The following is a 27,903-nucleotide window of genomic DNA, read 5'->3' as shown; positions in this document are numbered from 1 at the left end:
CTCACATCTTTCGGACGACCACTGTAATGTCATTGAACTTCAGTCACCAACTGGTGTCATATACCTAATAAATATGTACTTTCAGTACGGTACAGACACTGATGTGTACCTCGACCAACTCACGCAGGTGGCAACGGTGCTAAGGGGCAGAAAGGCAGTTGTGGTGGCGGACGTGAACGCCAAATCCCCCCTGTGGCACAGTGGCACTCGAGATGAAAGAGGAGGCAAGCTGGAAGAGACTATCATGTATCTACAACTTCTCATTGCCAATAGACCAGGAAACCCCCCCCCCCCCCACCTACACAGGAGGGGGAGGAGATGGAACCAACATTGACATTACGATGATGACAGCCAACATCGCTGCCAATGTACAAAATTGGATTGTTACTGACGGAGACACAACCAGCTATCACAACTTGATCACATTTACAATCTCAGATCGGGAGTGCCACTGGGACATAGGGTGGGAAGTACAACTAAACTACAACAGGACCAACTGGGAGCGCCTTGCAAGAGAGTTTGACCCTCCGACATGGCCAGAAGATGACGATTATATCAACAAACACGCCAAAGATATGGTGGGCGCTCTTACCGGGGCGGTAAAGGCTGCTGTACCAACCAGGAGGAGAGCCGTTGCGGCTTCTCCATCACCATGGTCTGCGGAGCTAGGGCAGATGCGTCAGTCTGTGAGGAGGGCGAGGAGGTATTACCAGCGAAGTGTCGTCTGGGAAGAAAAACAAAGATGGCTACAAACATACAGGGAAGCCAAAGAGCAGTTTCAGAAGGAACTGCGAGCAGTCAGGTTGGAAAGCTGGAAAAAATACGTGCACAGCCAATTGGCTATGGATCCCTGGGGCACTCCTTACAAAATAGTAAGGGAAAAAATCAGGTCGCCAATGGTGCTCTCCACTATCAGGGTCTTCGCAGGAAACTGCTGAGGTCCTCCTCCACACACTCCTCCCTGATGATAAAGTGGAAGAGGACACAGAAGAACAACGCCTAGTTAGGCAGGCTATGCAGGCAGACTACCAGAATAACACCATGGTGTACCCTTTCTCAGAAGAGGAAGAGGCAGCACACATAAAATCACTAAAGAAAGGAAAGGCCCCGGGACCAGAAGGCATCATCGCGGGGGTGGTGCAATACCTCGCTCCTCAACTGGTGACACCTTTAGCAAGAATTTACAATGAGGCCCTGCGCCTCAGAACATTCCCCACAATCTGGAAACAGGCCAACGTCGTAATTATCAAAAAAGGGCAGAACAAAGACCCTAAAAAAGCAAAGTCCTATAGACCTATCCGTCTGTTGGACCTGTTAGGCAAATTGCTGGAGAGGTTACTAGCTACCAGACTGACAGCACACCGAGTGCTGTGCGGGATGAGTGACAGACAATTCGGTTTTCGGCAGGGGCGATCTGCGTGTGACGCAATTGCCCTCGCGTCCGAGGTCTGTGGGTCGTCTCCGCACAAGTACATAGTTGGCATCATGGTGGACATCAGTGGCGCCTTTGACAACCTGTGGTGGCCTTCGCTCTTCTCCTGCCTGCGGGAGAAGGAGTGTCCAGGGCCGCTATACGACTGTCTTAGGAGCTATTGTATGGAAAGAGAGGTCTGGCTATCGTCCCCTAGCGGGCGAATTGGTAAGAAAATCACGAAGGAGTGTCCACAGGACTCTGTCCTGGGGCCACTCTTTTGGGATATAAATATGGAGCCTCTCCTGGAGAGCTTGGAGAACAGTGTGGATGTGCTAGAGGCGATAGCTTACGCTGACGACCTCCTTCTGCTGGTTGGCGGCCGAAGTCGTGAAGACCTTGAACCCAAAATCAGTAGAACACTAGCAATTCTCATACAGTGGTGCCAGAACACGAGAATGACTATTGCGCCTAACAAGTCGACATATCTATTACTGAAAGGCCAATTGTCCAGGAATCCAACGATAAGAATCGAGGGCTCACCGGTGATTCGGCGTCATGAGGCCCGGTATCTAGGAGTAATAATTGATGAAAGGTGGAACTTTGCCAAACATATTGAAACAGCTACACAAAGATCACTAGAAGCCCTAAACAGTTTGATCATGATAGGACACAGCAGATTTCATCTTCCACCAGAACTCATAATGTTGTACCATAATACCATCCTTGTTTCCATCGTGGGTTACGGATCCGGAGTGTGGGCACACAGGCTCACGAGGGTCGTGCCCGCTATGTCTGTGAGGAGGGGGCTACGCAACATGCTTCTACGCTCCATTGGAGCATACAGAACATCTCCAGGAGAGGCACTACTAACACTCATGGGGGTGTGTCCCCTGGACATCAAAATCCGGGAACAGGCAGCCTGGTATTGGGTGAAAAGGGGAGATGTAGAAAAGACTGAGAGCATCTTGGGAGTGCGGGTGGGGGACAAGTTTGCAATCAAGAGGAGAAGAGAAGAGCTATGGCAAGAACTCTGGGACGCAGAGGCAACAGGCCGAAGGACTTACCAGTTGCTCCCAAACATCAAAGAACGCCTCCAACTTTCGCATTTCCAACCGAGTAAGGGACTGTTGCACTTCCTCACAGGTCATGGACCGTATCCGGCATATCTTTGCCGATTCGGGAATAGGGCTACCCCCTCGTGTGACTGCGGAGCCGAACGGGGTACTCCGGATCACGTGATCTATGAGTGCCCTGTCTTCGATGACGTAGCCAGTGATCTAAGAAACCAGCTACCTAACAACGACACATATCAGTTAGTCAGAGACCCTACCACTTTCGATATGATAAACCGCCTTGCCAGCGAGGTATCAGCAAAGGTCCTTCGAGAATATCTAAGGGAAAATATATGAACTACCAAACATTACATGACTTAAGGCGACCCATCCCATTCCGTCGGGGCGTGGACTGGCCAATCGCCGCGACGGTAGGAATCCGCTACGCTCTGGAACAGGGGGAGGGAGCGCTAACACCCGAATTTGACAACTGCGCACAGATAGAGACTTAGTAGTTATTTAACCTTCACGTAGATAGTAGAAAGAAGACCCCAAACAGAACCCGCAGCGATCTTCTAAAAGGCCAGCCCAGTGCCAGGGGCACGCTCACTGGTATTAGCTCAGTGGGCAACGCCATATAGTAGGTTTATATACAACAACTGGCACGCCTGTAACGCTGCAGGAAGTAGCCCCTAGATTAGTTAGTTAAGCCTAGACATTAGATCTTACCCATTAAGAAACTAACTCATCATTTCCTGTAGCAAGTAAGCTCACTAATACCTAGAAATAGAAGTAAAAAATGCTGCTAATACTAATAAAATGTAATGTAGATTTAAGACCCACTAATGTATAAGGTGGTGGGTTACGATGTATGAAATAATTGGATAGAATAAAGAATTAAAAAAAAAAACAATTAGTTGACTGGAAGTGTTATGTTGCTGCATCTTCTTACAGAGCACCGTTATCTACACTACGGGCCATTAAAATTGCTACACCAAGAAGAAATGCAGATGATAAACGGGTATTCATTGGATAAATATATTATACTAGAACTTACATGTGATTACATTTTCACGCAATTTGGGTGCATAGATCCTGAGAAATCAGTGCCCAGAACAACCACCTCTCGCTGTAATAACGGCCTTGATATGCCTGGGAATTGAGTCAAACAGAGCTTGGATGGCGTGTACAGGTACAGCTGCCCATGCAGCTTCAACACGATACCACAGTTCATCAAGAGTAGTGACTGGCGTATTGTGACGAACTAGTTGCTCGGCCAACATTGACCAGACTTTTTCAGTTGGTGAGAGATCGGGAGAATGTACTGGCCAGGGCAGCAGTCGGACATTTTCTGTATCCAGAAAGGCCCTTACAGGACCTGCAACATGCGGTCGTGCATTATCCTGCTGAAATGTAGGGTTTCGCAGGGATCGAATGAAGGGTAGAGCCACGGGACGTAACCCATCTGAGATATAACGTCCACTGTTCAAAGTGCCGTCAATGCGAACAAGAGGTGACCGAGACGTGTAACCAGTGGCACCCCATACCATCACGCCGGGTGATACGCCAGTATGGCGATGACGAATACATGCTTCCAATGTGCGTTCACCGCCATGTTGCCAAACACAAATGCGATCATCATGATGCTGTAAACAGAACCTGGAATCATCCGAAAAAATGACGTTTTGCCATTCGTGCACCCAGGTTCGGCGTTGAGTACACCATCGCAGGCACTCCTGTCTGTGATGCAGCGTCAAGGGTAACTGCAGCCATGGTCTCCGAGCTGATAGTCCATGCTGCTGCAAACGTCGTCGAACTGTTCGTGCAGATGGTTGTTGTCTTGCAAACATCCCTATATATTGACTCAGGGATCGAGACGTGGCTGCACGATCCGTTACAGCCACGCGGATAAGATGCCTGTCATCTCGACTGCTAGTGATACGAGGCCGTTTGGATTCAGCACGGCGTTTCGTATTAACCTCCTGAACCCACCGATTCCATATTCTGATAACAGTCGTTGGATCTCGATCAACGCGAGCAGCAATGTCGCGATACGATAAACCGCAATAGCGATATGCTACAATCCGACCTTTATCAAAGTCGGAAACGTAATGGTACGCGTTTCTCCTCCTTATACGAGGCATCAAAACAACGTTTGACCAGGCAACGCCGGTCAACTGCTGTTTGTGTATGAGAAATCGGTTGGAAACTTTCCTCATGTTAGCACGTTGTAGGTGTCGCCACCGGCGCCAACCTTGTGTGAATTCTCTGAAAAGCTAATCATTTGCATATCACAGCATCTGCTGGTTAAATTTCGCGTCTGTAGCACGTCATCTTCGTGGTGTAGCAATTTTAATGGCCGGTAGTGTAAGTTCTAGGAGACTGATGACGTCAGATGTTAAGTCCCATAGTGCTAAGGGCCATTTGAACCAACTGTCCTGGAGAAGGAACTGGCTTACAGATATGCATTCTAAGTGTGTTATTGTCTGCTTATTACTAATATGTAGAAAACGATCTTCCACCAATATCGAAAGAGGTTCCTTCGTATATAGGAACGTAAATGTTCTTCCTGCATGACGTGGCCATCGTAGGTTCTAATTCTCGGATGACAAATCATCTAAAACTAACATGCTCAGTAAGATGGATCGATAAAAACGGTCTTGCTTCTTGGCCACCAACTTCCCTGTACTTTACCCTTTCAGGATTTTGCCTGTTAGAATGCGTGAACGAAATCTACAAAGTAAAAATAAACAGAAGAGACAGTTTGAGCGTTCGTACAGTAAATAGTGCCACCTCCACAAAAAAAAGAAAAAACTCCAAGAGGACTTCAGAAGAGCTACACGTTGTGATGTCAAGAGAATTCGAATATGAATTTAAGTCAAGGAGGAATTTATGAAAATCAACTTCGAGCTTAATTATTTGCCTCGTCTTAACAATGCTGTGAATATTTGTTTGAATTACATTATAACACCTGTATATATGTAACGCAAGAATTGAACACATATTATATGAAATGTTTTTGTTACGACCAGGCAAAACCGCATTTGTTCTGCCATAACTGTTAGTTCTTTGACTCCACTGGGAGATGGCTCATTGGAACTAAAACATACGAATTATTAATTTCCTTTATTACATGAATGATAAAACGATTCACTTAACTTGATACAATCCATTACCATAGGAGTGCTGGATAATTTACGGGTCTCATTGAGCACTAAAGCATCACTTGATGCACTAATTAACAAACTCTTCTCTTGAAGTACAACGTTCGACATTTACAAAATTTAAAATATTTGTTTGACACGACAAACGGTCGTCAAGCCACAGTCACTAAAACAATTCAATTTTTAAACGGTTACATTACTAGTTTTGACGCACTAGCCTTGTGTTAGCCGAAGTGGCAGGGAATCGTCTTTGTAAGATTTCACTAGCAGAACACAGAACGATTGCGTGCTGTGTTCTGCACTGAAGCGTCGAAGAAACTGGCATAGACATGCGTATTCAATCACAGAGGTACGTAAACAGTCAAAATACGGCGCTGCAGTCGGCAACGCCTATATAGGACAAGTGTGTGGCGAAGCTGTCAGATCGGTTATTGCTACTACAGCGGCAGGTTATCAAGATTTCAGTGAGTTTGAAAGTCGTGTTACAGTCGGCGCACGAGCGATGTGACGCAGCATCTCCGAGGTAACGATAAAGTGGGGATTTTCCCGTACAACCATTTCATGAGTGTACCATGAATATCAGGAATTCGGTAAAACATCAAATCTCCGACATCGCTGCGGCCGGAAAAAGATGCTGCAAGAAGGGGACCAGCGAGGACTGAAGAGAATCGTTCAACGTGACAGAAGGGCAACCCTTCCGCAAATTACAGCGGATTTCAATGCTGGGCCACGAAAAAGTGTCAGCGTGCGAACCATTCAACGGAACATCATCGATATGGGCTTTCGGATCCGAAGGACAGCTAGTGTACCTTTGATGACTGCACAACACAATACCGACATTGGACTGTTGATGACTGGAAACATGTTTGCCGGCAGGAAACGATGGATGCGTACATGATGGAGACAACCTCATGAATCCATGTAGCCTGCATGTCAGCAGGGGACTGTTCAAGCTGGTGGAGGCTCTGTAATGGTTTGGCGCGCGTGCAGTTGGAGTGATCTGGGGCCCCTGATACGTCTAGATACGACTCTGACTTATGGTACGTATGTCAGTGTCCTGTCTCATCATCTGCATCCATTCATGTCCATTGTGCATTCAGACGGATTTGTGCTTATTCCAGCAAGACAATGGGACACCCCACTCGTCCAGAATTGCTACAGAGTGGCTCCAGGAACACTCTTTTGAGTTTAAGCACTTCCGTTGGCCACCAATCTCCCCAGACACGAACATTATTGAGCGTATCTGGAATGCTTTGCAACGTACTGTTCAGAAGAGATCTCCATCCGCTCGTACTCTTGCGGATTTCAGGACAGCATTCATGGTGTGAATTCCCTACAGCACTACTTCAGACGTTAGTCGAGTCCATGCCACGTTGTGTTGTGGCACTTTTGCGTACTCGCGGGGGCCCTACACGATTTAATTAGGTGTACTAGTTTCTTTGGCTCTTCAGTGTAGCCCAGCTATGGATAAAAGTAGGCTGATCTCGCCGGAGAGGGAGAGAAATGGTACTGACCTTGACGTCGATATCGCCCAGCTGGTCGATGCGCAGGTCTTGCAGCGCCAGGCAGTTGGCCTGCCCCAGGGAGACGTTGACGGTGACGGCGATGGAGTCTGAGGCGACGGTGGCAGCGAGCTGGCCCTGCGCCTGCACGGAGCCGAGGCGCGCCTCGTAGTGTTCGTAGCGCGCGGCCAGCGTGGCCAGCCCCAGGCCGGCGCGCAGCTGCAGCGTCTCGCCCTGCCGGCTCACCGTCGTCGGCTCCGTGCGCCGCAGCGTCGACAGGTTGCGCGCCAGCCCGCCCGTCGCGTCGAAGCTGCCCTTCAGCTGCAGCGGGCCCAGCTTGCGCACGAACTCCCGGTGCAGGTCCGGCGCCGCCACTTCGTCTTTGCCCTGTTGCATCATTTATAATTACAGCTTCATACACTTTCATAGACTATCTGATCAAAAGTATCCAGACATCAATTTTTGGGTATAAATACGTGATGTGTCCACCCCTCTCCTACACGATGGCTTGCACTCTGCTAAGGACGCTTTTAACAAGGTTTCTGAGTGTCCGTGGAGGAGTGATAGCTAATTCTTCCTGAAGAGCCGAAACCAGAGAAGTTAGCTGAGCCGTGGCGCCATTGAGTTAATAGACTGTTCTGTCTGGCGCCACTGGCTCAGGTGTAGTATCGACTATCCCTCTTGCAGCCCCATTGCCAGTATCTATGAGAAAGAGTCGGTATCTGTGGCTTGTGTCCTTAGAAGGTCTTTGCTTGTCGGTATATATACGGGGTTCGCTGGCCCGAGAGGCAGGCACGAGGTTTGGGGATTGGCGGTAGCGTCGCAGCAAGAGGTGGTCATGAGTCCTGCTAACTCCAGCAGGACCAGCCATACCTCTGAAGATGTCCAACGTAGTATTGGACGAAACGTTAGGAATTAAAGAATTCCATGGACCACGGCCATATAACCCGGAAGAATTATCAACAACAGTACCATCCGGTCGTGAAAGCCTTCATTGTATAGTTTATATATTATTAAATAAACAGGTTGCGTGAAAAGAAATTTAATTGGTGGATCCTCCCTGCCACGTTTTCCTCAATTCCAGTAAGTACCACGTCTCAGTAGTGATGTTTCACGCTGGAGTCTGCAGCGAAGTCGATGTTCTAACTCATCCGAAAGGTGTTACATTGTTTTTAGGCCGGGACTCTGGGCAGACAGTTCGTTCCAGAAATGTTTTTGCCCACAAAACATTGCTCACAGCTTCTGCTTTATGACGGCTGATTCAAACAATTACCGTCTGCAAACTGTTGCTCTACTCTATGCAGTACAAACACTGTAAAACGTACCCTTTGTGACTTCATGACACTACATCGACATTGGACTGTTGATGACTGGAAACATGTTGCCTGGTCGGACGAGTCTCGTTTCAAATTTTGTCGAGTGGATGGACGTGATGGGGTATGGAGACAATCTCATGAATCCGTGGTACCTGCGTGCAGTAGGGGACTGTTCAAGCTGGTGGAGGCTCTGTAATGGTGTGGTACGTGTGTTGTTGGAGTGATATGGGATCCCTGATACGCCAAGGTACGACTCTGACGGTTGACACGTACGTAAGCATCCTGTCTGATCATCTGCATCCATTCATGTCCACTGTGCATTCCGAGGGACTTGGGCAAGTCCAACAGGACGATGGACACACCCTAACCACGAAAAACACCCCATGCCATAACGCAACTTCCTCCGTACCTCACTGTCGGCACCACACATGATGGTTGACAGTCTTTCAATTACTCGTCAGATCCAAACCCTTCCATCGAATTGTCGTCATTCCAACTGATTCGTTTCCAGTGACGCACTATCCAGCTGGGTCTCTCTATACACCACCTCGAGCGTCGTTTATCATCGACAACAGAAAAGTGTGCCTCATGAGGCTCTGCTCGACTAATGTACCCCATTCTTTTACACTCCGTAAGTAAAGTCATTGTGCTAGTTAGACTCCTGGTGCCACTTTGGAACTCACGAGTGTGATCGTTCGTTCGCGTTTCCACTCCACAATTACATCACCAAGAGTTGAAGTGGACAGCTTTAGAGCGGTTGAAATTTCCCTAATAGATTTGTTGGTTCACATCCAATGACTAGTCCGCGACTAGTCCACTTTCAAAGTCACTAAGCTCTCCAGACCCACCCATTCTGCTGTCACTACTTCTCTAGGGAAGAACACTACACTCGTCGCCTCCTTTTATATTGGCAAATCCTCCTCTCGCGACAGCTAGTGGTCCGTTACGCATTACACAGTTATGTCCTGATACTATTGATCAGATAATGTGTAACATAAATATGTTCAACATTTTTAAGGCGATCACCAACAGCTGTTAAACTTTATGAAAAGCGTGACATGCACTTGTCTATACGACATTTACCATCATTACTAGGTTTGTTACTAACCAACATCACAGTATCTGTATACAGCACGAAAACCAAAAATAGGAAGCAATCAGGAACACTTGGTGTACGATCAGTTACGAAATTGGAAGGTAACATAATACCGAAGAAAGTTCATATTTACGCATCACGTCATCTCATATTTATATGTTTTTAACACACCATCAGAACTGCTGATCAAAAGGACAAAAATGTATCCGTACTCAAGCGTCGAAGTGTCAGATGTCGAAACACAGTTGTAACTGATCATCCGCTACTTTTAAACAAATGAAACGAGTGGGTCATGAGCAAGAAAAAAAAAGGACCGATCGTGCAGTCAGTAAAGAAAGTTACTAACAATGCAACAAAAACACTTAATTATATACTGCAAAATATAAGTCAGTTGTATAAGAGTACACTGACAGAGAAATCATTGGTGACGTACCAGAATTAATGACGTAAAGATTTAAAAAGTATAATACCGGGTGTTCAGAAAGTAGCTATGCAGTGCCATGTTGTGATGTGCTAAGTAATGACTGATATGATTGTCAATTATTAATACAACATTTTCCATTGTTTAACATATTTGAACCATATATGACAAGGTATTAGTATTTCTTCGCAGGTCCGGTTTGATTGTAGACCAACGTCTCGTGTGACATCATTGTGATCCATGTCATCATTCCGACGATTAAACCAAAAGAGTGTTTCTTGTGAAGCATGTGTTCCGCGATGGAGACAAGTTTACTTCAGCAGTAGAAACTGCATTTGCAGCAAAGTTCCCAGGAGTGAAGATGCCTTACCGTAGTGCTATACGGAACTTCTAGTTTCGAAAGACCGGAAGCGTTCATAATGCTCCAAAATCAGGCAGGCCATCCACATCCACATCCGAAGAGAAGGTAGCGGAGGTGCAAGACATGACGCTGCAAAAGTCCAAAGAAATCGATTAGACTATCTCAGCAGGCACACGTGTCCGTGGGTTCCGCTCACAAGAATCTCCGGAAGTCACTGTCCATATATACGTACAAAATGTCGGTCGTGCATGAACTGAGAGACACCGATCGCCCGGCGCGTGTGAACTTTTGCGACTGGTTTCTTTCTTTCCTGCGGGACAGTGGTGAGGGGGTTCTTCACACAACGTTTTTCACGGATGAGGCATGGTTTCACGCCTCTCCGGTTACTTGAATAGCCAGAATAGTCGTGTGTGGACTACGGAGACTCCGCATGAATTTAAGGTGTCCCCACTGCATAATCAAAAGTTTGGTGTTTGGTGCACTGTGACTTGTAAACGCATCATTGGGCCGATTTTCTTTCAGGACACCATAAATGCAGAACGGTACTGCACCTACATTCTGGAACCCTTCCTAGGTGAACTTAATGACGACGAAATTGAGAATGCCTGGTTCTAACAGGATGGGGAGACTGCACATACCGCCCACAAGGCGATGCCGTCTTCGGTGACCGCATCATCTCTAGAGCACTCTGGCCTCCGCGTTCACCCGACGTGGCTCCACCGGATTACTTTCTATGGGGTACGTGGAAGGGAAAGGCCTACGAACGCAATCCGCACACCATACAAGAACTCCAAGCTGTACCGACACGTCACATTCAGAACGTCACTCCCGATGTGCTGCACAATGCCTGCAAGAAAATGCAGAAACGCGTGCAACTGTGTCTTCAAGTTCAAGGGGATCACTTCCACCATCTTTTGTACCTTCCATGACTTTAATACGGCAAGTTATGAACTGCATAGTTGCTTATTGAACACCCTGTATAAATAGGCATGTAGTAATCACTGTTATGTCGTATAAGAAGTAATAGAGTGTGGAGTAATGTGAAATTGCTTTTGAAGACCGATCATAACAGATAAACATAAGACTGAAATACTTTTGCAAAAAGTCAAAAGCGGTGTATGATCAAAGAGAATAAAAGAATGAGTCACATGATACATAAAATAAATTTTAGCTTTCTGCCTGTCCTACCGACATAGAAATGGTCGCACTGTTCACATTCCTTCTCACTCGACAGGCAATGCTCCACAGCAGTAACGTATTTTATGAAAGGAATTTTTGAAACAACTTCAAGCTGCTAGGGTAATCTCTTTGTTGTATTACCAATTTCAGTCTACAAGACGTTCGTGGGATATCTTTCCCTGATGCACGTGCAATCACTTAAGGCACTGTTATCTTGTTATTATTTGATCAAGTTCCACACATGTTATTTCATAGAGGTGCCTTTCGAAGGCCCTTCCGAATGCCATAGAAAAAATAGATTGTTACTGCGTCGTCTCTCACAAGAGCCTACACAGAAGAGTGCCTAGTTACATCTACACATCTACATCTATACTCCGCGAGCCACCTTACGGTGTGTAGCGGAGGGTACTTATTGTACCACTATCTGATCCCCCCTTCCCTGTTCCATTCACGAATTGTGCGTGGGAAGAACGACTGCTTGTAAGTCTCCGTATTTGCTCTAATTTCTCGGATCTTTTCGTTGTGATCATTACGCGAGATATATGTGGGCGGTAGTAATATGTTGCCCATCTCTTCACGGAATGTGCTCTCTCGTAATTTCGATAATAAACCTCTCCGTATTGCGTAACGCCTTTCTTGAAGTGTCCGCCACTGGAGCTTGTTCAGCATCTCCGTAACGCTCTCGCGCTGACTAAATGTCCCCATGACGAATCGCGCTGCTTTTCGCTGGATCATGTCTATCTCTTCTATTAATCCAACCTGGTAAGGGTCCCATACTGATGAGCAATACTCAAGAATCGGACGAACAAGCGTTTTGTAAGCTACTTCTTTCGTCGATGAGTCACATTTTCTTAGAATTCTTCCTATGAATCTCAACCTGGCGCCTGCTTTTCCCACTATTTGTTTTATGTGATCATTCCACTTCAGATCGCTCCGGATAGTAACTCTTAAGTATTTTACAGTCGTTACCGCTTCCAATGATTTACCACCTATGGCATAATCGTACTGGAATGGATTTCTGCCCCTATGTATGCGCATTATATTACATTTATCTACGTTTAGGGAAAGCTGCCAGCTGTCGCACCATGCATTAATCCTCTGCAGGTCCTCCTGGAGTACGTACGAGTCTTCTGATGTTGCTACTTTCTTGTAGACAACCGTGTCATCTGCAAATAGCCTCACGGAGCTACCGATGTTGTCAACTAAGTCATTTATGTATATTGTAAACAATAAAGGTCCTATCACGCTTCCCTGCGGTACTCCCGAAATTACCTCTACATCTGCAGATTTTGAACCGTTAAGAATGACATGTTGTGTTCTTTCTTCTAGGAAATCCTGAATCCAATCACAAACCTGGTCCGATATTCCGTAAGCTCGTATTTTTTTCACTAAACGTAAGTGCGGAACCGTATCAAATGCCTTCCTGAAGTCCAGGAATACGGCATCAATCTGCTCGCCAGTGTCTACGGCACTGTGAATTTCTTGGGCAAATAGGGCGAGCTGAGTTTCACATGATCTCTGTTTGCGGAATCCATGTTGGTTATGATGAAGGAGATTTGTATTATCTAAGAACGTCATAATACGAGAACACAAAACATGTTCCATTATTCTACAACAGATTGACGTAAGCGAAATAGGCCTATAATTATTCGCATCTGATTTATGACCCTTCTTGAAAATGGGAACGACCTGCGCTTTCTTCCAGTCGCTAGGTACTTTACGTTCTTCCAGCGATCTATGATAAATTGCTGATAGAAAGGGGGCAAGTTCTTTAGCATAATCACTGTAGAATCTTAAGGGTATCTCGTCTGGTCCGGATGCTTTTCCGCTACTAAGTGATAGCAGTTGTTTTTCAATTCCGATATCGTTTATTTCAATATTTTCCATTTTGGCGTCCGTGCGACGGCTGAAGTCAGGGACCGTGTTACGATTTTCCGCAGTGAAACAGTTTCGGAACACTGAATTCAGTATTTCTGCCTTTCTTCGGTCGTCCTCTGTTTCGGTGCCATCGTGGTCAACGAGTGACTGAATAGGGGATTTAGATCCGCTTACCTACCACTCAGGAGCTAAATAGTTATGGTCAGACACCAGAGAGTCCACGACAAGGATTAAGTTATGCAACCGCCTTATGCCACACAAATACACAATCCAGTCACATTAATGTGGCCACCACCTGTGTTCGACGTCAACGTGCAATAACCACTCACAAATGTCAGATGGCAGCACTAGCCAGTGGATGGTATATAAACCGTGTCAGGGATGTGAAAAACAGTGCAGTCGTTGTCGTAACGCGGAAACGGAGCGATTTATTTGACTTTCAAAAGGGCATGCTCATTGGCTTTTGGGCCATCATTTCTGAAAGGGCTAAGTTTGTAAATTGTTTGCGTGCCTCCATGGTTAAAGTATGCCGTGTCTGGCAAAATAGCAGCATACAAAAACGGCGCTGAGGCATCTGTGGCGCACCACAGGGGTGAACGACGGTTGCGGTGATGTGTACCGGCAAACAGACGTGCAACCGGTGACCAACTGACCGCCTAGATGAACCAAGGAGCTATCAAATCGTTTCTAGGGGCTATCAACTCGTTTCCAAGGGCTATCAACTCATTTATAGGGGCTATCAATTGTTGAGCAACTGACTGCCCAGACGGACCAAGGAGCTATCAAAACCGTCTCCTCAACGACTTCCCAGGGAACATCGTTGTGTATGAGCCTCCACAACAGGTGTCTCACTCATGCATTCAGGCCGGCCGCAGTGGCCGAGCGGTTCTAGGCGCTTCAGTCTGGAACCGCGCGACGGCTACGGTCGCAGGTTCGAATCCTGCCTCGGGCATGGGTGTTTGTGATGTCCTTAGGTTAGTTAGGTTTAAGTAGTTGTAAGTTCTAGGGGACTGATGACCCCAGATGTTAAGTCCCATAGTGCTCGGAGCCATTTGAACCATGCATTCATGCTGACTGTTGTTCATCGGCGAAGAAGGCTCGAACTTGCGCGGCAATACCTCTAATGGAGGTCTACAGAGTAGCGACAGGTGGCCTTTCCAGATGATCCTCGTTTTATGCTGCATTGGACAGATGGTCATTGGCTTGTACGACCCCGTACCAAACGTCGGTAGGGTTCAGGGCGGAGGAGGGAGCGTTATGTTGAGGTAATTGTTTTGTGGCATTCCCTGGGTGATTTCGCAATTATGGAAGGCGCAGTGAATCAACACAAAAATATCTGTCCTTGGGGATCATGTCCACCCCTACACGCAGTTTTTCCCTTGGACATGATAACACCTACCAACAGGACAATGCAACGTGTCACATAGGTCGCAACACATACGTTGTTTGAAGAGCGCTAGGATGACTTTACTGTACTCCTGTGCCCACCAAACTTCCCGGATTTAAACCCAATACAGAATCTGTGGGGCTACATCGATCGGACTGATTCTGAACCGAGAAACCTGGCAAAGCTGGTCACGATACTGGAGTCGACATGGTCCCACTTTCCTGTCGGTAACTTCCAGAACGTCACTCTGTTTTAGCACGTCCACGCTGCAAAAGGTGATTACTCAAGCTTTTGACAGTTGGTCACGTTAATGTGACTGGACCTGTAGTTCTCCAAATAGACACCCATCCGCGAAACATCAATATAACCGGACACACGTATCCACTCTGCAGTCGGATGGTGTCTCAGGACGGTGTTTTTGTGAGTGTCTCAGGGTTAACTTACAGTTGCCACCAAGAAGATCTGTGCTGGACATTCTGTATGTGATATTAATCATCATTCTGTATGTTTAGGGTTATACGACAGATTGGTGCAAGTGAACATTGATGTATATTCCCACACAAATCTTCATGCTCTAGGTAATTATTGTAAAATTTCTACCAAAAGACCATTGCACACAGTTGTTAATCTGTGTTGCCTTCTACAGGGTGACCAACGAAGGAGTCCCAGAGTTTAAAATTAAATAACATGAAAACAAACGTCGATAGAGTAATGCAGCAAACGGTATTACTATGATGGCTTTAAGAATTTTATACGGAAATTTCGAAACAATCTTTAGAGATACTGCTAAAAGATTGCACCCTATCTGGAGACTTTGGGTTTTGAAGGGTATATATGTTTATAGTATTGTGTGGGGGCTGGAACGCTTCAAACCAGTCTCTGCTGTAACTCTTTGGGCAGATTTCTTCGGACGTTGCTGAGTAGACCCAGAAATTGTGGTGACATTGTCAGGAGTAATTACCGTTCGCCCGCGGCCAGCAGCCGCAAGTAGATCATCAAAACCGCTTGCGTCTTCGAATTGGTGAATTGCTGGCGATTGGTTTTCGCATCTGGTCCTTTTTGAACATTAAATCGTGTTTGAAAACTGCTCAGTAAACAGTACTGGAAACTGGAAACTCACGTTGTTCAGTAGAATGATTGATTTCAACTTCTTTCTTCCGCACGCTAACCTCCTTAAACGCTTCAGCGATGAAAATGATTGCTCAAGGCTTCAGAGTACTATATATAAGCACTAGGTATTGCGATTACAACGCCACGTGTTAGAAGCTTTTGTAACGACAACTTCGAAAGTACTGTATAAAATTTTTACAGCCCTCAAAATAAGCTTACAATTTGTTGCGTTTTCTATCGATCTTTGCTTTAATGTTATTTAATTTTAAAATCAGGGAGTCCTTTGCTAGACATCCTGTATTTCTGTCATAGCTGTTTCCTAACCGTATTTGGGCTGTGTGACGACTCTGTACACTTGTTGCGTGCTAGCAGGTCACCTCACTGCATAACAGCAACTACTTTGTGGTAGGGGCTTCTCCTCCTGCCTTTTCTGTGTGTTTGACACCAAGCAATTTAGTGGATACACGAGTTATGTTTAATAAAAAACATAATCAGCATCATGTTCATTCATAACTGACTGTCCTTTTGTTTAGCATTGCGTATAACAGTCCACTTCCTTGCAAAATAACTTTTACTTAGTGATGTAAATGGCACCAAGAGGTTTCAAGAAAAAATAAAAAAATAAAAATAAAATAAAAAATAATGAGAGGTGACAATGGAAACAAAAGCCGCACCTTAGCGTGAATCCCCCTGCAGATGATCTCCAGCGCGAAGTCTACGATCTGGTCGAGGTAGTCGTCGTGCAGCTCGGCGTCGTGGCTGTAGGCAGCCAGCGGCAGCAGGAAGTGGCCGTCCCTGGCGGCCGGCTGCTGGGGCACGTGGTTCGAGTCCAGGAAGGGCGCGTAGTCGGTGAGGCGCAACGGCGGCGGCCGGCGCCCCGACTGCGGGGGCGACAGCGGCAGCTGCGGGGGCGGATCGTTCACGAAGACGTCGACCTGCGTGCGCCGGTCGTCGCTGCCGAAGGCCGGGATGCTGTTGTCGTGCTCCTCCACCGTCTCCACGTCGCGGCCCTGCGGCGGCGACACGCGCACCGGCAGGACGTTCACGTTCACCACCTGTGCCGGCAGGGCACACTATTATACGCTGCTTGACAAAAGTGAAGCACCCAGAGGGGGAGGAGGAAACGAAATGGAACATCAAGAGCTGAGAACGATTACAAAATCGAGATATACAAATAAAAGTGTATACATGACCTCTGTGAGCCTACAGAAATGACAATATCCCTACAGTAAAAGTCCGGGAAGCATTGAAAACGGTTAATGTGAAAAAAAAATGGATTAACTTCCTTAAAAGTTATACAAGAATACAAAAGTAATTATTAAAGTGATAAACAGGGTACCCGAAGCATTTTAGTTAACACTGGTCCAAAACATGGTTGAGTAAAGTCTACTACTTTGCTTAACAATATATATTATATTAAGATTTTATATAAAGATTTTAACTTTTAGTGACAACGGCCCCGAAAGCCTGCAGACTTACATATCTTCTCATACTGCCAATTTCCATTATTATAATTTTCTCCCCAACAATATATATGTAGTTACATTCCATCCTGGATTTTCTATTGTTTAATAGGTTTGTTTATAAATAAATAAATCTTCTGCTACCAGTCACGATTTTCTTTATTTTACTATTTGCACGACGCGTTTCGAGAAATAATTCCCATTTTCAAGTGCGTTTTTATGATGTGTGTTAAGCCATTTCTTTTGATGTTGTCAGTGTGTGTGAGTCTGCTTCATTTTGTTGACTTTTACTGTAATACATAAGAAACGCGATTTTTAGTTGGGTATCAATATTTTCTGTGAGGTTAGTGGCTAAAGTTTGAGAACAATTTGTACTTACAATTTTCTAATGGTCCATTTGTGTAGAGAGTCACACACACTTAACATCACACACAACTTGTACATTTTACACATCGAAAATATCTTATATAAACAAAACAGTTACAAAGATCTTCTTATAGGTAGTTCACAGAGATAACATTATAGGTCTTCCACAGATTATGATGTGCTTTTGTACAGAGGTTAATTTATCTTTACAATTTGGCTCATGAATTACTTATACTGATTTTACAATTGTGCTTATTTCTATGTTTTACTATTTTTATTTAAGTATATTATCGAAATGGGAATTATTTCTCGAAACGCGTCATGCAAATAATAAAATAAAGAAAATCGTGACTGGTAGCAGAAGATTTATTTATTTATTTATAAACAAACCTATTGTATCTACAGTCGCAGGCTTTCAAAAAACCATTTATAATGGATCAAATCAGATTTCTATTGTTTGACTACTTTGTTTAACATTTTTTCGGAGCAGGCGTTGAATGGCTGATGCAGGAAATGCTCAGGCATGGGTGGAGATACTCTTCATTGCCTTTTATTTGCAGATGAACAGGTAATGTTCTCTCAAGAGGAAGAGGATATAGCAGTCACGCTGAGAAAACTTGGAGTGGAGTACATATAACGGGGTTTGGGATAAATCTGGACAAGAGTCAGTGTATGTGTATGGGACAATATCTGGTGAAAACTGACGCAGAGGAAGGAGAAATAAAATCCTGTAGAAGCTACAAATATTTGGTAACAATACAAAGTAATTCCTGTACGTGTAGCAAGGATATCATTAATTGTTGATAACATTACTGGGAAACAGCCATCTGTCAGTTAAGGGGAGCCGGAGGTGCCTATGCTGCCCATGTTAAAATCACTAAGTTTGAGGAACATTTATGAATAAACTACCAAATAGAAAAATTTGAATTTTTTTACATATAGAGTGGTTTAGTATTGCAGTTATGACAGAGGGATTTTGGAGTATCTTTTCTAGTTTCCTTCCAATTATTTTTTTTATTAATGACCCAAATTCTTTTACAAATAATTGCTTTATAATTAAACTGAAATGAAACTACTGAACATATTGCCAAATGGCTGTGTTACAATGTAAGTTTGACCACTAGGAGTGCTGTATACAAATTTCATCTCTCTAGCTTGAGTGGATTTTGGGAAAATGTTCCTTATATTCGAAAAATTCTAATTTACGGGAAATGGCTATCAAAGTTTCTCAATACATTCCTGCACTATAGGATGGATTATCAGGGTCTTCTTCTTCATCCTCCAAAAGCTTCCTCTTCTGCCTTCTTTTCTGGCCTGTTGTTCCATCATACTTCATATGCCTTTCTCTTCTTTCTGCTCCTCTTATCCTTTCTCTGTCAATATCTCTTAGTGCTCGTACAGTGTTCACCCCAGCTGTAAATCCTAATGCCTTCAGAACTTCACACTTCACACTGTTCCCTTGGTTGTAGGTTGCTATTGCATCACAAATGCAAAAGTGCAGTGTTTTTATGCTTACAAACACCCTTTTAGGAATCACTTTCCAAATCATATTGTTTACGCTCTCATTAGGATTCTGTGTCTTTCCGTGTAGACATTTGTGTAACAATTCTGGCTGTGCTAAGTCATGAAAAATTGGTTTTATTGCATTTATCACAGCTGCTGGCAAACCATGTTTGTGATCATAGTCCTGTTTTGCATTATATTTGCACCAGGAATCTTTTGGGTACAGGCTGTGTTGAGGGTATTCATTGGAAGAGGCAGTATGAAGGAACAATGCCCACACTGCTTTTCGCATGTCACTAACATTACTAGTATTTTGCCTTATAGCATACCCATAGTATCTCTGTAGACAATCAATCACCTCATCAGTAAGCCTGCCTCTCCCTCCTATTGTCTTTCCATCACTGAGCTTACTTGAACCCAAAGTTTGTTTGAGCCTTCGAAGCCGTGCACCCATACGCTTTTGCACATGCCCAATGCATTCCAACTTTTCAACTACAAATTCATTTTCATATGGTTTCAGTTCCTCTATAGTCTTGAAACCTTTGGAGTCACCATCCCCAAGGTAGTATTTGCTAGAAGATGTCACAGGGCTATCGCCGGCCATGTGTTGCTTAGCAGAAGAACGCACTGTTTCAGTAATTGTAGTATCGCAACTTGGTATTAGTGTTAATTTTCTTTTCCCTACGTTCTTCCTCTTCTTATATACACGGTTACTAAAACGTGGCATCGTAACCAGAACAACGCTTTACACAAGAAGTGTAATACTACCAACAACAGGCGCAACATGAACTAATTCGAAACGGTAAACAGCAAAGAGACGATGTTCCGCGCTCTTAGCGCTTCATTTGTCACAGAAAATAATGTAGCCAACCCTTGCACACTCGCTGTATGCGTAACATAAGGCGCTGTATGCGTAATAGGCCGAGAAAATCCCAAGCAGTTCGCCAGGAAGTCACGAGAGGGTGTTAGATGCATTCAGCGGCCGCCCATTTCCTCTGCGGGCGTGGGGGAAAATGGTAATAACTCCACTTCTAGGGCGAGTAGAACAATAATTCAAAGTTTACATTAAAGAGGAATGTTCCAATTATTTTCGGTAGCAAAAAAAATTGTAATTTTTTGGATTTGCTCCCCTTAAGCAAAATTAGTAAAAAACAGTCTCGATCGCACAGCCTTACATCAAAAATATGACCGGGTTCGGCATCTAGTAGTATTCGTCTTCAGATAATGTAGTATCCGGCTGACGATGATAATACTTGGAGCACCTGTACAAAACTGCCAGGGTCAGTTCAGACGGTAGCCTACTACTAGAGGCCGAAACCGGTCATATTTTTTAATAAAAGGCTGTGAGATAGAGACTGTTTTATTTTACTAAATTTAAGAATATTTGTTCCAGAATAGCAATGAGGAAGAGAGCTACTAATGTTTTGCGTAGGACAATATTAAATGCCGCCCATTGTGGCCGAGCGGTTCTAGGCGCTTCAGTCTGCAACCGCGCGACCGCTATGGTCTCAGGTTCAAATCTAGCCTCGGGCATGGGTGTTTGTGATGTCCTTAGGTTAGTTAGATTTAAGTATTTCTAAGTTCTATGGGACTGGTGACCTCATATGTTAAGTCCCATAGTGCTCAGAGCCATTTGAACCACAATATGAAATAACAAGTATTCGGCTGGACACTAGGTAAAGAATATTTCACAATGTGATGGATAACTATTTCTGTATGGAGCTGGGATGTGGCTTCAAAGAAGGAAAGTTTAATAACATATAATAATAATAATAAAAATAATGGAAATGGGCAGTATGAGAACATGTCTGCAATTAATGAGGCAAAATAAAAGTTGAAATGAGGAGGTATGAAAGCAAATGTAGATAAAGTGCTCCATAACAAAGGCTTAGGACAACAGAGCGCTTCTATGGTACGGGAACTTACAGGAAATGTCCAACCACTGATGGCTAAGGAAAATTTTAAACTGGAAGTCGCCAGGGAGAAGGACAGGAAGGTCAGCGCTAAGATGGGAAAAATACATATGCGAAACAATGGAAGACGGCATCTAAGACCGGAGGATTGGAACGAATAGGCCTGTGGAGGTCAAAAGTGGTTACCTCCTAGGGGAAAGAAGAGGAGCAGGAGGAAGAAAAAGAAGAAAATCGATCGTGTCAAATTTGTAAAAAACTTGGCAGTATAAACCAACTTATCAGAAAATTACAACACTTGCTCAGCACTGAGTAGGTCGGGAAGAGTGTGATAAGGCCGTTGGATCCTCTCCTGAGGGATGCTGGCCCACGACTGTGTTAACTGTCCTTGGTATCCCAGATACTTGCACTGGGACGCAGGTGAAGTGCAAGCTTATCACGTATGTTCTACTGGGGCAGATCTGTGGATCTTGTTGGCCACGTGAGTACCCCAGCAACGTGCAGTGAGATCACAGAGACACGTGCGATGGGTGGACAAGCATTGTGCTGTTGAAAAATGACAACACAATGCTGTCTCATGAGAGGTAACTCACGAGGACGGAGGAACTCAGTGACGTACCACTGTGCCGTCAGAGTTCCCTCAATCCGTACCAGCTGTGACCAAAGTCATACCCGATGGCTCCCCAACCAAGACGGCAGGAGAAACACCTCTTTCCCCAGGTCGCCGCCATACCCTGCCACTCCAGACGCTGCTGTTTCTGCTGTGATGTTAACGGTAGTCTGCGCATGGGATGGTAATTTCCTAATCTGGGTGCTGCCAGCCTCTGACCAAGGCGCGGAATGACACAGAATGTTGCACTAAGTCCATGACTTGTTCTCGGGTGACGGGTGCAGGTGCGAAGGGCTTACAATTTTCATGATGCACAATACAGTGAGCCTCTCTTATGTTCAGACGTGCTCCTCATCTCCTTGATGAACAAACTTGCCCTCAAGTTTCCATGCAGTCTAATATCGCGCCATCCAATATCGCGCCACTATCACATCCGAATGCCCTACAAATAATTTGGCCGGCCGGCTGTATGGAGACCCACTATGTCCCTTTCAAACTCTGCCATGTGCTGAGGATACCCTCTGATATGAGTACAAGTCTTTCCGTGTGCTTCACAGCGCTCACTCAACATCTCATGTTGAAAATTTTGGAAATCTGTGGTAAGGTCTTATGGGACCAAACTACTGAGGTCACACACTACTTAATCTAACTTAAACTAACGTACGCTAAGAACAATACACACACCCAAGTCCGAGGGAGGACTCGAACCTCCGACGGGGGTAGCCGCGCGAACTGTGACAAGGCGCCCTAGACCTCTCGGCTACCCTGCGCGGCTCTGATGTTGATCACGCCCTTTGTATACCTTACATTAAACAGGAACGGCAGTAAGAAATTCTGGTGACCGTTCTATACGTCACAGAGAATTACATCTCTGATCATCTACACACCCAGTGATGGTGTGCACGTGTACGAAGATATACTGACATCGCACCATATTGTGAGTGCTTCACATTTTTGCCTCCAATTCATATTCGGATCCCTGTCTTCCACTTCCCAGCAGATTAAAATTGTGTACTGCTTTCGCTGATAATTCTCTTAGCGACTGAGCTTCGCAGGCGTAACCTGCGACCCACCTTCATAGCATCAGTTGTAGTAACGAACATCCACTCCATTATATGACAGACAAATTATCACCTCCCAGGATTGTGTTTCAGCTAGGAGTTGAGCAAATGGGTTCGTGAAATAGGATTCACAAGTCGTCCACAATGAGAACGACGCTTTGAACTGATAGTGTGCGAACACTAGAGAACTGTAACTGTAATATCACTGGAGAACTTAATCAATAATATCCTTGAAGTTTCTCAACACAGCGTTTGATGTTCAAATGGTTCAAATGGCTCTGAGCACTATGGGACTTAACATCTGAGGTCATCAGTCCCATAGAACTTAGAACTACTTAAACCTAACTAACCTAAGGACATCATACACATCCATGCCCGAGGCTAGATTCGAACCTGCGACCGTAGCGGTCGCGCGGTTCCAGACTGAAGCGCCTAGAAACGCTCGGCCACAACGGCCGGCTAGGCGACGTTCCACAGTATTGCGCCATGTCAGATGAACACCCAGGAGTTGGTTGCAAGCTAGCGGTGCTGCCTCGGTGTGAGACTTGCCTGAACAACTCGGATGGGACCCGCGGAGCTGTTGATGTAGCTGGCGTGCACCTTGCGGTTGACGAGTGGCGGCGCGCTGCCGAACATGGGCTGCGGCTGCGCCCACATGCCGGCGCCGCACTGCGCCACGCACGCCGCCGCCACCACCAGGAGCGTCGCCGTCTTCATGCCGTCCAAGGGGCCTGGAGAGCAAGCGGTAAAATACGTCACTCAGTGCCAAGTCTGATCAACTCAGTTACACATCTCATTTCCTACACTCACTGCCTGTCCTAGCACCCGTGTACCCGTGTGCAGGATACAGATTTGCAGAGTATCTCAGAACTCAGCATCAGATATTCAGTGCTGAGGACGAAGATGAAGAGCACAAATAGAAAAAGTTCGAAAGCGTCGTTCAAAATGCCTCAGACAAATACGTTCCGAGCAAGACTCACCGTGGCTTAATAACCGTGTTTGGGAACTGCTACATAAACAAAGAGAACTTCATTACAGATTCAAGAAAAGTCAAAACCTAACAGACAAACAGAACTGAACGAACCGAAAATGAGCATAAGGAGGTATAAGAGAGAAGCGTTCAATGACTTTGAAAGTTGAAAGGTCCCCTTAGAAAAAATATACATGACTGTGCTTAAACTGACACACAATATTTTTAGCGCAACGCAATCTGACTTTCAAAAATCGCTACAAAATAATGGCCCTGACTAACATTAACCTATACCTTTCATGAATCACTTACCTCACAAAAATCTTCGTTACTCGAACTATTGCAACACAGCGAGCGCCAATACTGCCAGCTAAATAAAAATTCTAACTACTGAAGGCACTAACTACTGATAGGCATAGTTAGCAAATGAAAGATTTTGATACAGAACAAACAATGTATTTACCTTAACAGTGTTTAAAAGTCATAATATATATATCAGTTCATGACATCCAGTCTTACAAATTTACTTCTAGATCATCCGCTCTCAAAACTCCGCCATTTCTCTCCCCACATCCACCACTGCTGGCGGCTCACCTCCAACTGCGCAACGCTACGCGCTTTTAACAGCCAACTGCCCAACACTACAATAGCCAACAACAATGCAAACCAGCCACAGCCTGCACACAGCACAGCCAGTGAATTTCATACAGAGCGCTACGTGGCGTTACCAATAAAAAAAAAAAAAACCTATACAACCTACTTACAAAGTTAAAAATTTTGTTACCTGATCTGACTAAAAACGATAAGAGGACTTACACAAATGCAGTAAGCTGGTCGAAATCATCTGTTCAGTCACTCAGTGACCATCTAGGCACCGAAACGAAAGAGAACAGAGAGAAAGCCAAAATACCGAAATCTGTTATCCGAAATTGTTAGACCGCAGAAAACTGTAATACAGTCCAACCTTTCTAGCTTTTTGTTAGCCTTCCATTTGATATTGGATTTTTATGCGGTATTGGAATTTTATTTTTTTTTCTCTAAGTTTTGAGGTTGATTGCAGTTTCAGTTTTCTTGTTATGTCATTTAGTAAAGTTTAAAAATTGCGATCGCGCACATCTCAACCCAACCCTATCACTTCCCATTGCGTCAGAGATTCCAAATGTTTTTCTATCTTTTGGTTGGACACTTTGATTGTCGAAATCATATTTTTTCCGATAAAATTTTATTAAATTTGTTCTTCAGAGGTAGATGTAATCTGAACCCGCAACATTCTTCTGCTGTATATTCCGATTTCCATTTCTTCCTAAATTCGATAGTTTTTCATTCTATTTACGAAGGTGGGCTCACAGCATGCAAGCGTTCCAACTACTTTTATCATTGCAAAATATGGTGGGCAGGTCCTCCTATAACTGAAGAGACTCTATCTCTCTTAATTATATGAAGTACAGTCAGTTAAAATCCCCATACGCATCACAGGTTCGTCGTAGGGAGCGGAATTCAAAAGACCCTAGTGAAACACTCAAGTACACTGGACTTCACGTTCCATGTGGTACCTAGAATAGTCTGATTTTTCTAAAATGAGCATGTTCACACAAATTTTCTCGCCCGTTGCGTGTTATGGCTTTTTTTGAAACAGCTGTCCTTATCTTACTAGATTTCAAATATGTTAAGCCGTGTTAATGAAGACACAGACCTCGTAACTTAAAGGGAGGGAATCTGTACCAACGTGAAACAAATATCGTTTTATCAGGAAAGTTAGACTAGTAAACCATTCATCCTCTTGACTGTGCTCAGCTATCTGTGTATGCTTAGAGATTTGTTGTATCTTACTGATTTCTTTTATCGACATCATAGTGGGTCATGAGCAGTTCCAGAAAAAAATTCCGAGATGTTGACTCAATGGGCTGTTTTCTTTTCCTTTCCTTGGCTACTGTGAGGAAATAAGTACATGGTGTGCAAAATGAAATTGACCCGGAAAATATTTCATGCAGGTTAAGATACGCAACCTAACTTACATCATGAACATCAGGGGCGTGTGATCTCAGTTGGGATCCCTATCTTAAGGTGTATGAAATATTTTCCGGGCCAGTTCCATTTTCCCAACCTGTATGATGCAACCTTTGAGACTAAGCTAGTAATAGCAAATCAAAAGAAAAAATGCTCACAAAGAACATATGGTGTGTATAATGCTAGCAATAGCTACGTGATAGACTTGATAACAATCTTATTAGAAAAACAATAACTGAATTTTTTGGATATGGATATCACTGCGCTAAAAACTTTACCATCTATGGTATGTACTGAAAGCATCTGCCGAATAATTCTGCCTTAGTAATTATTAGGTATTAGATTTGTTGTCTACACTGGGGTGATATTAGTTCTTGGCGCTAACCGTCATTGGTGTACCAATTTGATACACAAATCCGAAGATAATTTTACGTATAAACATAAAGATCTTAATCAGTGTTGTTGGCTGAATTTGTACATGTAACAATTTGTTGCCTTCCGTAAACTTTTACTCGTAAACCGAATCTTTTTCCCTTCTTACACAGATCTATCATGTGTATGTCCTCTCGGTGGTTGCATATTCTAATACAAGTTGAAGTACATTCAGTGAAAGGTGTGTCGTTCGCGTGGTACTGTCTGAGGACAACTTCGGTCACCACATACGACATAATAATCTAAATAATATTTTTTATTTTTCTGTTACAAACCAGGGGAACATGCCACGGATTATAATTTAAAAACAATAGTAGTAAAAGAGCTAGGTGACATTTCACTTTGAATCGGATCCACAATTCACATGTGTGTGTCGGGTTGTTAGTTTTATTTCAGTCGACTTCTTCATTCGAGAACTTGAATGGGAATCCATGAGAATTGTTTTCATTTTTTTCTTTTTTAAATCTTGTGACGGTACACGTATTTACGTATTTTAAATCTTGTGACGGTACACGTATTTACGTAATTACGTGATGTAATAATATCGTATGTGCCATATACACTATTATTCTTTTGTATTTTCGCTATAATGATAAACATCATTTGTGTCTTTCCTAATTCCATGGCTTAGAATGGTAGAGTAATGGCTATTGGTGAGTGTTGTATGTCGCCAACTGTTTGCGGAACACTGAACATCCATTTTTCTCATGAACGTACGAAGCATATGGTATGAGTTGGTAACAGACGCAATAAGCACTAAGGAAAAATGTTTCTTTTATGACGCTCGAAACATTTCTTACGTAGGGTTGGAAATTCTTCCCACCGAAGAAAAATAATGCATATCACCGGATTCCTGTACACCTCGTGGGTTACGCTTTACAAGCTAGACCTGCAGTACGCAGAAAATGGAAAAAACCTGCAGTACGCAGAAAATGGAAAAAATAACTCTCTCTTGCTAACAATGGATAGTATACAATAGGCAGGCGACATTTTTAGGAAACGCTTTCAAGGATTCCTTCGTTTAGAGAAGAGCTAATACTGCTTTTCGAAGAGGAGTATTAATCGCTCTAATTTTTTTTTATTTTTCCGAGTGAGTCCTTTATGAGGACAATCGAAATCGTGCACACGTGCAATAATCGCACAGAATTTTCACAAGCTCACGTCCATTTCGCTACGACATACGTTCCTACACGCACGGCAGAGTACGTCGAGAGTCACAAGCTTCAAATAGCAAAGTTATTTCGTCGTTGGTATGTGGCTGAGGAAGCACTGACGTCCATGTTAGTAGTCTAAAAAAATGGCTCTGAGCACTATGGGACTTAACTTCTGAGGTCATCAGTCCCCTAGAACTTAGAACTACTTAAACCTAACTAACCTAAGGACATCACACACATACATGCCAGAGGCAGGCTTCGAACCTGCGACCGTAGCGGTCGCGCGGTTCCAGAATGTAGCGCCTAGAACCGCTCGGCCACTTCGGCCGGCTGTTAGTAGTCTGATAAACACTCATTATATTCATGACATCTCTGGTCAACAGCATCAGGAGGGATAGTTCCAATCCATCTGAGTGGTGATAAGAGGTATCTCCTAACATGTTCGCCAAATATTTCTTCTTATCTGATTATGTAAGTCAGACAGCCGCGAACTTTGAGTATTCCAGTAAATGTTTCTTATTTTAGGCAACCATGAAATTTGAGTACT

The 27,903-nt window shown here is 44.3% G+C and overlaps 1 protein-coding gene across 1 annotated transcript in view; it reads right to left on the bottom strand.

The window, feature by feature from the left end:
- Nucleotides 1–27,903, bottom strand: part of LOC126457389 (uncharacterized) — a 56,612-nt gene that overhangs the window by 17,397 nt on the left and 11,312 nt on the right. Inside the window, exons 2-4 of the mRNA XM_050093648.1 lie at nt 23,343–23,524; nt 16,555–16,935; nt 7,145–7,519 (exon numbers count right to left, since the gene is read on the bottom strand). Coding sequence (XP_049949605.1) covers nt 7,145–7,519; nt 16,555–16,935; nt 23,343–23,510 — 924 coding nt within the window. The 5' untranslated portion in view covers nt 23,511–23,524. The remainder of the gene's footprint in view (nt 1–7,144; nt 7,520–16,554; nt 16,936–23,342; nt 23,525–27,903) is intronic.

Source organism: Schistocerca serialis, chromosome 2 (assembly GCF_023864345.2).
Source record: "Schistocerca serialis cubense isolate TAMUIC-IGC-003099 chromosome 2, iqSchSeri2.2, whole genome shotgun sequence".
Classification (NCBI taxonomy): Eukaryota; Metazoa; Arthropoda; class Insecta; order Orthoptera; family Acrididae; genus Schistocerca; species Schistocerca serialis.
The sequence above is the reverse complement of the archived record's forward strand: the minus strand, read 5'-3'. Positions and strand labels throughout refer to the sequence as shown.